This window comes from Aulostomus chinensis, chromosome 14, assembly GCF_037954235.1.
Source record: "Aulostomus chinensis isolate RoL2024-O1b breed Wild chromosome 14, RoL_Achi_v1.0, whole genome shotgun sequence".
Taxonomy (NCBI): Eukaryota; Metazoa; Chordata; class Actinopteri; order Syngnathiformes; family Aulostomidae; genus Aulostomus; species Aulostomus chinensis.
In genome coordinates this window covers 24,976,022-24,986,709 of record NC_141333.1, presented here as the reverse complement: position 1 = coordinate 24,986,709, position 10,688 = coordinate 24,976,022, and the positions used below count along the sequence as shown (strand labels likewise).

The window sequence follows — 10,688 nt, the reverse complement described above, 5'->3', positions numbered from 1 at the left end:
GAGGTATCGCGGTAAGTTGCAGCTGTGTAGGTCCTTAATGGTCGTGAGCAGGTAGCCCGCATCAGCTCGAGGGTTGTGAAGCGGGAGAATCTTGAAGGACTGTCGTGACCTGCAAGGCAAGTGTCACGTGATACACAGAAACAGCCGACAGCGACAGTTTCGGAAAAGTACAAGTACTTATTTTCAATTGGGCTCGGTAACCACCAGACCACCGCGGTTCAGCACGTTGATGTTTCTTATGCGTGTTCATACTCTGCTGCATTTTTTAAAAAGTGCAGGATATTTTATGCCATAACAAAATGGGGAGGTTGGAGCTTAAACCGCCCTATAAAATAAACGTAAAGAGCTAGAACGGCTGAACATGAATACGTCAGTAATATTAAGCCCATATCATTAAATTTTATAACGCTAGTAAGCCCTTACGATACGAAATGGTGTGACTCTACGAGTTCGCGATGTTCTACTCAAGAAAGCATTAAATATTTTAATCAAATAACTTACGTTTTTGAAAAATCGCATTGAGTTACACTATGCCTGTCTGATTTGTGTGAGATTTAGTCGCTCGACCTCCTCCCTGACCACGTGACTTCCGTTGTGCCGATTGTAGCGGTCCGTGGAGCTTCACTCCTCCCGGGTGTAGGCCGAGGTTGGTCTAAGTATTTCCCGAGCTTCTATTGGTCGGCCTTACGGAGGTCTCAACGCGGATTGGATGAGTGAAGCAGGGAGGTCCAGCTCTCCATAAGCGTTCTTCCGGCTTACATGTTGGGGGAAAAAAGAAAAGACGAATGGAAAAAATTGTAATCCAAAAAACGACCATTGCCTAGTAACTTCGCGATACGGTAACGCCTGCACACATCCAGACACACATTTGGTTGTCTAGTCACACTAAGTTTACACTATTTTACTCTGAAAAAGTTCAGGATTTAGCATGAAAAACAGGCGGCACCAGTGTTAGCGATTCTTGCGTTAGCTTGTTGCTAGCTAACATAGCTGGCTAGCAAGCTAGCTTCCCAGTTTAAGCTTACCGAACCAGAACCGCCGGCTATCGTGTCTGTTATTTGGCTGAGCTGAAATCGCGTTTGGTCGTTTTCACGCAGCCAGTCAAAAAGCCGTTCATATACTAGAAGGTTCTCCAGATATTTGATGTGCATGGATCGAGTTGTTGACGGGCAGTTGTGTCATACTCTTGCTGACCATTTAACGCTGAACAACGGTCCACTAAAACAACCCGGACTTGTCTTTCCCAGTCAGGTTCAGTTGTGTATTAAATCAACACCGGCGGATCGATGTCACCGTTATAACGGCGGCTTCTGTGTGGGTGCTGGCATCATTAATAACCCGCTGCACTTCGTTTCCCTGTTTGTGTCCCGCGCCGCCCGTTAAGGGTTAAACCTGACGATTTTGATTCTGCATGCTCAGTACTTGCTCTGCGCGTTTGTTTTCAAATCTCTAAACGTGTTGTACGAGAATGAATTCGCATTCATTGATACTGTTTTAGGTCATTTAAGTCAAAATGAGCTCCCAGCAATTCCCACGACACGGGCTGCCTGCTTCCAGCGGGGGGGCGCCTCAGATCCCGGCTGGGGGGAACCTGGTGTCTGTCAATCAGCCGTCAAACCCACCAGGTAACTCGATGATACTGAAGTGGCCTGAGAATGATCGTACATGTCGAGAAAGATACCCGTTAACCATTACAATTTTTGTAAGCTGGTGCAGATGCCGACACTGGTCGGGAAGCGGACCATGGGCAGCAGGATCATCCACCTGCAGGGGGCGGGGGAACGCTGGCATTCAGAGATGACAAGCAGGAGACAATGGTGGTCAGACCTTATCCACAAGTACAGACGCACAGCCAGGCTCAAGCTGCTCCCCAAACTGTGCCAATCCAACCTGGCACACCTGTAACTCTACCTACCCCCTCAGTCCACCTCCCGCAGGGCCAGCCTGCAGTCCTTACCGATGGACAGATGAAGGTAATGGTCATTTCTCTCACTGTCTTGTGTACAAATGGATAGGAAACATGAGAGGTCTTTAACATCTCAAGCATGAGGTTAACTCAGTTGAGTTGTGCTTAGATCAGCAAAGGCAGACGTTGTTTTGCGTTTCTGGGCGAATGAACCCTTGCTGTCTGAGGATGAACTTGTCAACTTCTACATTGACGAATTATAGTTTAGTCACATTTGATAATCTTTAAAAATCTAGATGCTTGGCTGGTCTATTGCTGTGGTCAGTGTGGTCATTAAGGACCAAGAGTCTAAACCAATGGATTTTTAAAGGGTTCCCGTTTGCCAAAGTTAGCATTTTGGTAACTGGTCTGTGTGGATATCAAGAGCAAGCCCTCCACCATAAATGGCAGTTAGAACAAAAGAGAGCACAACAAACTGAACTGGAACGGAACCGCCACTGGCTCATTAGAGAGTCCACGTGATGCAGTTTTTGTTGTTTATTTTCTCTTGAAATTAGGAACACTGAGACCGAATTAAACACAAAATTTTAGAGCTAAAACTGCCCTTTCACATTTTTGGATTCATACAGATCATTTATAAATATCCACTTGATAAATGAAGTTGGTTGTGTCACAATTCTATACATCTATGACTGAATTAAGGGACCACATGCTTTTATTTTGTAAGCACTATACCTTTTCATAAATTAGAAAATAACCTCAAAATTAAAAAAAAAAAAGAAGCTGGGTTTGAGTTGCCATTTTGCTTTTATGTGGGGAATATGACATTTATGACAACGGCTCCTATCACCACTGGATGTCATTCATTTTTCTTGTACGTTCTCAAGGCTGTCCTGAAGCCACCCATGCCAAGTCGTCTCATTGCCCCGGCACCAGCTTCCAACCAGGGTCATATCCCCATTCCCCCGAAGGTGCCCAGTCACATTACTGTAACCATAGAGAGCAGCATCGCCACCACCCCGTCTATCCCCGTGGCAACCATCAGTGGTCAGCAGGTGAGTTCACTGCTCTTTTGCTCTTGATTCGTGTCTTTGTTCATTTCTTGCTCACTCTAAAGACATTGGCTGCGTTCCTTATGTTTCAGGGTCACTCTAGCAACTTACACCACCTGATGCCAACTAACATTCAGATTATTCGCGGCAGTGCTCCTGCACTGCAGATTGGGACCCCCGCAGTCCCTCCACAGACCTTCACATCTCATCTGCCCCGAGGTACATATGATGTAATAACAGCCATATGTCACGATGAAACAGCCGCTCGTCTCCTTTCCTCGACCACTTCTTTGCGGCAGTGTGTTTTCTCTATCGGTGTATTTTGTTGTCCTGTAGGTGCGGCTGCAGCAGCTGTTATGTCAAGCTCCAAAACTGTCCTGCGACCCGCCACTGGAGCAAGTGCAGGCCCCGGCCAGCCCACAGTGCAGCACATCATCCACCAGACAATTCAGGTGTGCAAATGTACTTGTTGTTACAGAGGATATTGTAGCGCTTGAGGTGTATTTTGTGTAACAATGTCTTACCTCTCTGTCTACAGTCCCGCCCTGCTGTAACAACGTCCACAGCTGTGCTTCCAACAGTGGTGGCCCCTATTTCAGCCACGAGAACTCAGTCTCCAGTTATCAGTCCGACGGCTACACACTCTGCAGAGGTGGCACATGGGTGAGCATTAATCATGCATGGAGATGCTGCTTTTACAGCTATGCAGCTACAATTTCCCTCCAGGGACTGTTTTTATGCCACTTACTTGTGTTTATTTTTCATATGAGAAATTCACATTTAGATTTCAAAGAAGTAGTCCGTTTTGTCCATGTAACAGCTATTTTGAAATGTGCTCTGAGTTTCTCCTGAACCGTTTTGCTGTTTCAAATCGGTTTATCGGTAAAGGCTTGTAGATATCCAAGTATCCATTTCGTAATTCTTTGAAAATATTAAGAATAATAGTTTGAATTGTATTGCATAGAGATATTTTCTGATTATGGCTTCTTGACAAAAACCAACTTTGACCGTATCAAAGGGGTCAGTAATATGAACTGTTGAACCTTTCAGGCGTCCAGGACTGACTATTCACCCCCCTCCGGCCACCGTCAGTATTCAGAGACCTCAGACGTCACGAGACACTGCCACACGGATCACACTGCCATCACACCCTGCACTCGGGGCTCAAAAGCCTCAGCCTCCACACACCATGACACAGGTGACTTCTGCTTGATGTTGACTAAACTCCTAACAAAAATAAAACAGTCACGTAAAAGAGTGACTGAAACCATCCCATCTTTTTTCCTGTGTCTCTCAGAAGCCCATCTTCAGTACTGTAACACCAGTAGCTGCAGCCACTGTGGCACCAATTGTAGCCACTAACACTGTGCCATCGACAACCACAATAGGTAATGGACTTATTTGTATTTAACGATTAGGGAGTTAGAATATGAAATGTTTGATCAAATATATGAATTCTAAATAGAAGAGTTATTCTGACATAAACATTAGAGCCTGGCTGGCAGTGGATTTTTGGGGAAGATGCCAATGTTTGGGTTTAAAAATTCTACCATCACTGTATCGGTGTGCTGTTCTAACATTCGGTAGAAGCTCATAAGTACTTTCAGCAAAATGTACTGAAAGTATCAAAAGTCAAATGACTCATTATGCAGCAGGGTTCAGTATTTAATGTGTTATATCACTGACATGTAATGGAGCTGCTTCAGGCTCCAGTGAATATTTCTAATCCTGCCCTCTTATTATGAAGGTACTGTGCCACACACCCAAATGACCAGTAGCGCTATTGTTACCATGACGATGGCCTCACACTCATCTCATGCTACAGCACCAGTCACCACCTCTGCCATTCCTGTCGGTAAGTTGAACACCAATGTGGGTAATCTTGGAGCGTTCTATAATGTTCCGATCTCCTAACCGTCCCCGTGCTGCGGCTCACAGCTAAAGTGGTCCCGCAGCCCATCGCCCACTCTTCAACCCGCGTGCAACCGGACTATTCAGGAGAGCGAGCCAACCTCATCCCCATCCCAGGCCATCGGTCATCTCCCAACCCTGTTACCATGGAAGCAAGAAGTGACAACAGGTGAGCGCACACAGTAGAGCACACGATACAAGGAAAAAAACCTCAATATAGCACAGTTGTCTTGATCATCCTTGTCAACCGATGTGAATATTTTGATATTTGTTATTCTTTCATAATGCATCGCGCCCTATCATAGTATACAGAATATTCCTGTAGAAAGCAGTCACATAACAACCCCTAATAGATGAATTGGTAATACTATCTGATAATATTATCCGAATAATAATATTGTCCTTGAGACAACAATTCACTGTTTTATAAGCTTTCATCAAAGCCTGATACAGACCAAAATTACGTTGTGTTTTCATTTGTATAACAAGAACATTTATACAATTCTGAAATTCTCTATATTATCTTTGAAATCATCTTCTGGCTGATTAGATATTTTGTTTTCCAAGTCTAAGTGTTGCACATCATGACTGAGTTTGTGAAGATGTTAAATATGATCAGAAGAATTCATCTCAGAGGGGAAATGCAAAGTTGCCTAAACTTGTACTGTTTACTGTGTCAGGCCCTCTGTGCCAGTGCAATTCCAGTATTTCCTGCCGGCATACTCCTCATCATACCCTCTGACACACACCTACACCCCCATCAGTAGCTCTGTATCCACCATTCGCCAATATCCAGGTAAGAACACCAGACTTTTGAACTGTCAGTCATCTGCACGGTCAATACGAAACTTATCTTGTATTATTTGCCTTGTCATGTGAAAGCTTGGAAACTGCAGCCTTGAGGTGAAACTAGATGGATAAATCTGACTCAACTTGTATTTCCCCCTTTCAATAAGTTACACCTCAAGCTCCAAGCTCAGCACTGCCCACCCAAGCTGTGGGAGGCGTGGCCACCACTGTCCATCTAAACCCCATGCAGCTGATGGCAGTGGATCGGATTGGTCTGCCATCTGCACAAATCAGCACCCAAGGGATCCAACCAGCACCGATCGCCGCACAAGGCATTCAGCCTGCGCCCATAGGAGTACAGGGCCTGCACACATCTGCATCCATCACAACGCAGGGAATACAGCAGGCGCCGATAGTCACTCAGCAACAGCAGCAGCAACAACCGCAGCCAGAAGCAAAACCTGGTGAATAGTGAACATGCACTGCTTCCTCGGAATACAATGGCTTTGATGAGTCCTGACTTTGTCTAATGATTGTTCTTATTTTACTCAGGCGTTGTTTTGGCTGATGGCTTTGTTGCTAGTCCAATAAGCAGCACATTCAGCACCACCCAGCCGGTAGCTACCATGGTGCAGGCACATGCACAGGGAGGCGCTCCCACCCTGGTTTCCTCCCCTAGACCCAGCATCCTGCGCAAGAAGCCTGCCAATGAAAGGTGAGATTAACACAATGTTGTGAGATACTGCACTTCAAAGTGTTCCAAAATGAGCATCTCCAGCTTGTTTTCTGCCATTACTTGACAAGGTAACCAGAATCCCCTTTTCAGTTTGCACACCTAAGTGCAACTGTGTATCATTCTCACAATGAGGCTTTTCACTGTGCCGTAGACACTTAAAAGTCAGTAAACAACCTGCAATTAATTAAGTAGCACAAATCCTTGAGTTCATAAAGCTATGAGTACCAAGCAAAACTTACTGTCGTCGTTTGTTTCAGTTGCGTTCGTAAGACCCTGATCCTCACGCAGCCCAATGAACCCAGCAGTGGCAGGATTGAGAGTGCTGTGAGAGGAGCAGGATCTCCCAGGCCTGCAGGGTGAGCACATTTGTCACATTGCTGGTTCGTATCCTGTCATTGTGACTTCCGCTGTGTCCCTAACCTGACACGTTTGATTCTTCTCCCAGTGTTAAACCCAAAGCTGAGGTGCACATGGCAGTTGCTCCTCCTGTCATGGCTACAGTAGAAGCACTACCCACTCAGGGAGGGGAGCAGCAGGCCGTGTCCTCAAATGCTCAACACCTGGCCCAAGCCATCCCCACCATGCTGGCCACACCAGGCCCGGTACCTCCCTCTCAGCCCTCCACTGTCCTCTCAGCCCTACCTGCAGCCATGGCTGTGACTCCACCCGTTCCTGCCTCAATGGCCAACACGGTGGCATCTCCCACTCAGCCTGCAGCCAGCGGCACCGCAGCTTGTGCTGCCAGTTCCACCTGCCCAGATGTGAAAGTCAAGCAGGAGATGGAGGCGATGGACTCGTCTCAGCCAGGTGAGTAGCGTTTCATTGGTGATGTGACCTGGAGAAAGTCTAACACTGAAATATACACAAATGTGAACCATGAGCCCTCCCCCTCAGATCCAAATGTGAACTTGACATCGGGCCCAGTTCTCACCAGCCAGGCCTCCACCCTGAGCACTCCTGCCACAGGAGACCTGATCCCTGGAGCCTCCCCAAGAAAGAAGCCACGCAAGCAGCAGCACGTTATTTCCACCGAAGAGAGTGAGATGGTGGAGACCAACAGCACAGATGAGGAGAAGGCCCCAGGCAGGCCCCTCACTGGCAGGGCTGAGAGGAGGGAGTCTCCACCGAGGGAATATGTTGGTAAGTATTCCCATCTGTTGTCAAGTGTTATCAACACTACCGTGTTTGCTAACACTTTTTTTCCCTGCCAGACGAGGAAGGAGTGCGCTATGTGCCCGTCAGGCCTCGGCCACCTGTTACCCTTTTGCGACATTACCGTAATCCCTGGAAAGCAGCCTACCACCACTTCCAGAGGTACAGCGACATTCGGGTCAAAGGTCAGTGGTTTCTGGCACATGTTAAAAAAAAAAAACCTCCTATCATTTTATCATTTCAGTACAACTGATTTGTTTTGTTTTTTTCCATCTTAACAATTCTGTCTCTCAGAGGAGAAGAAGGGCACCTTGCAGGACATGGCCAATCAGAGAGGTGTGGCATGCAGAGCACAAGGCTGGAAAATTCACCTGTGTGCTGCACAACTCAGGCAGTTGGTGAGTTCTGAGACACATCAGTCGGTTTGTATCACAGATCTTTGTGAGAATTCACTTAGAAATTGCATTGCCTTAGAATGACATACTGTCAGGGGTCGTAAACACGTGAAGCTTTTTTCCTCTCTGCCTGAAGAGAGAAGTCATAAACGTGTATTTAGCTTGAAGCTAATGGAGACTGACGACCAGGCGATTGGCGATCAGGTGGTGAACCAGCGATTGAATGGACGCATCGTGATCGTTTTATCCAAAGACAGTTGGATTGCCGATTGGCAGTTTTGGAGGGATGGTTGGTCTGCAGCATTAATGTTACGATGTGACTGTAAGCAAAATCAGCTTCATATCAAGCCTGACTCTAAAAGGCAGACTATAAATACAACTCGTCAGTTCAAAGGCATGGTGACATAAAGAGCAGATTTATAAAAGCAATGTTTCATTGTTTGTATTGCCATTGTGGCGAGTTTCTTTACCACAAGCTCAGCGAATCTGTCCACCATGCTCGCTGCCTTTCAGTGACGGACGCCCCCCAACACGATAGGATCATAAATCATCCATCTCCATTAAACAAGATTGGATGGTCTGAAAATAGAGCTGGTCGCCCTACCCTACTGATGACTAAAAACTGCAAAACTCTCCAAAACATCTGTTTACAGAATCATTGCACCACCCCATTTAATATCATTTGTATCCAGTTATATACTCAGTAATCCCCAAAAACCAAGATCTGGCTAAAAACAAACTAACTACAACACTAGTTTAGCGCAGCTGGGACGGAATGCATTCAGCTGAACTTGTTCACAATTACGCCCAACCATGAGTCTGTGTTTTCAGCTCAAGTCAAAGCGTTGGTGCATTACTGAGCATGAAAAAGTAAGGTGACTGACCATTGTGTGATGCATTTGGAGTATTTCATGGGACCTAAGATGTGTCTGTGTCTATTATTTGACTGGTAGTCGAATTTGGAGCACGATGTGTACAGCCGCCTCTCCACCCTTCAAGAGGGCCTGATCCCAAAGAAGAGAGCAAGTGCTGATGATGACCTTCACCGAATCAACGAGCTCATACAGGTAAGACAGTCAACCTCTGAGTGCAGCAATTCGATACGGTTCAGCTCAATAAGACACGTGTTTATTGGTCAAATGAACTAAGATCGGCATTCAAATGAATCTTATCATGTTAGGAGGGTAAAGAAGACCCGAGTGTATCAGCCCCTCAATTATTGTTGTGGTGATCATGCGCAAGCCAAGTTAAAGACTCACACTTATCAGCTCAGACGGCAGCAAATCCAGTAGCTGTGCATGTGGATGAGTGTGTCTGTGATCGGTCCCAGCAACTTGAGAGCACTGTCTTTCTGTCTCCAGGGTAACATGCAGCGCTGCAAGCTGGTCATGGACCAGGTGACCGAGGCCAGAGATACAATGATGAAAGTGCTTGAGCACAAGGACAAAGTGCTGAAGCTGCTCAACAAGAACAGTGCCGTCAAGAAGTCCTCCAAATTGAAGCGTAAAGAACGGGCATAAGTGGGACCTTCTTTTTTTTTTTTCTGTTGGCGCCACCATTGTCCCCCTCTGGAGGGGTGAAGGAGCTGCTCAGAATTTGGTGCTATGATTTGCTGCATACAATCGCAAGCACCCTCCTTATCTGCCTGAGAAGCAACAGGAGGGCTTCGAGACCCCCGAAGCAGAAAAGCCCATCAGGAGTAGGTTCTCATTCAAGACACGGCACACGCGATGAGCGTGGAGCTTTGTAGGTTGCAGTAGAGTGGCTTACTGGATGGCCCTGTCAGCCCCCCCACCCCACCCCTTGTTTATTTTTGATGATCCCAGAAGCCATTTTTACTAACTTAGTTTCTGCCTCTTTTTTTAAAACAAAGTCTGAACTGCCACATAGATATTAGGCACTAAATGCAGGTGCAGGGAATCCCACAAGTACTTCAGTGAGGGTGACGGACCTGAGTGGTATTGAATGGTATAAATCATCAATCATTTCTGCAGAGTCCTTCAGTCAACCGTATACAGACTACTCTCATCAACCTGTGCCTTCATTTGTCTGCATACATGAACTGGGATGTGTGAAAGCTGCTCCATATGCTGTTCAAATATTCACCTTTTAATACTACAAGGAAGCTCAGATTTGTTCCTCCAGTCAGTCAGCCACATGTAATGGCCCTCGAAAAGATTATGGAACAAGGAGGAGTGATTTTTAGGTTAAAAAAAATGAAAAAAGGATGAGAAGCTAATTTGAATTGATATATTATACACATATAAATGCACATATAATTTAAATCTTTCATCAGTCATCCGAGGAGACTGGACAAAGGTGATTCCAAGACTTGGATTTGGTTTCAGGAAGTCCATCAAGTGACAAAGAGCAAACCTACAGCGGATTCATGCGCATCACTCTTAACGTGTTCCTGGGTTTCCATTGACCCGTTTTTTCAAGTTTTGTACACAATGAAACATGTTGTGCTGTGAGATGTGCTGCTTCATTCTGCAGTGTACCAATAATGAGATGAAGTGAGCCAGAAACATTCAGCTATTGTACATTGTTTTTGTCTGTGTAATTATAGTAAAGATACTTAAACAACACCAGAGACGCGGTTTAGTTTGTGCTCAGCTTCGCTGTGATTAACGCTGACCTGAAGAAACGGGAAAGAGTTCATTTCCTTTTAAAGCTGCAACGGTCGACTGACAGAAAATGGGACGCAAACCTGCAGACGAGGTGAGTAAAAAGAGCAGGTACCAGTG

The 10,688-nt window shown here is 45.9% G+C and overlaps 1 protein-coding gene across 3 annotated transcripts; it reads left to right on the top strand.

The window, feature by feature from the left end:
- The first annotated feature begins 526 nt into the window (after positions 1 to 526).
- Positions 527 to 10,527, top strand: sap130a (Sin3A associated protein 130 a). Of its 3 annotated transcripts, none has more exons than XM_086224985.1 (21): positions 527 to 646; positions 1,499 to 1,625; positions 1,708 to 1,973; positions 2,794 to 2,961; positions 3,051 to 3,177; positions 3,295 to 3,410; positions 3,497 to 3,621; positions 4,009 to 4,156; positions 4,256 to 4,346; positions 4,706 to 4,813; positions 4,897 to 5,038; positions 5,550 to 5,665; positions 5,826 to 6,122; positions 6,211 to 6,373; positions 6,652 to 6,750; positions 6,840 to 7,201; positions 7,289 to 7,534; positions 7,606 to 7,731; positions 7,841 to 7,944; positions 8,895 to 9,008; positions 9,303 to 10,527. In XM_086224985.1, exons 2-21 carry the CDS (start codon positions 1,514 to 1,516, stop codon positions 9,459 to 9,461), a joined length of 3,189 nt encoding a protein of 1,062 aa, XP_086081111.1. In that variant the 5' UTR covers positions 527 to 646; positions 1,499 to 1,513; the 3' UTR covers positions 9,462 to 10,527. The 3 variants fall into 3 exon arrangements, with proteins under 3 accessions (XP_086081111.1, XP_086081109.1, XP_086081110.1); XM_086224983.1 differs by having other exon boundaries at positions 619 to 839; XM_086224984.1 differs by lacking the exon at positions 527 to 646 and adding an exon at positions 952 to 1,314.
- Positions 10,528 to 10,688: the final 161 nt, after the last annotated feature.

Excerpts from the sequence above, each read along its gene's own strand:
- sap130a (XM_086224985.1), top strand. The coding sequence starts at position 1,514 with ATGAGCTCCCAGCAATTCCCACGACACGGGCTGCCTGCTTCCAGCGGG. Across the intron at positions 4,157-4,255 it reads CTCCACACACCATGACACAG|AAGCCCATCTTCAGTACTGT; the intron begins GTGACTTCTGCT and ends TGTGTCTCTCAG. Across the intron at positions 7,202-7,288 it reads GATGGACTCGTCTCAGCCAG|ATCCAAATGTGAACTTGACA; the intron begins GTGAGTAGCGTT and ends CCTCCCCCTCAG.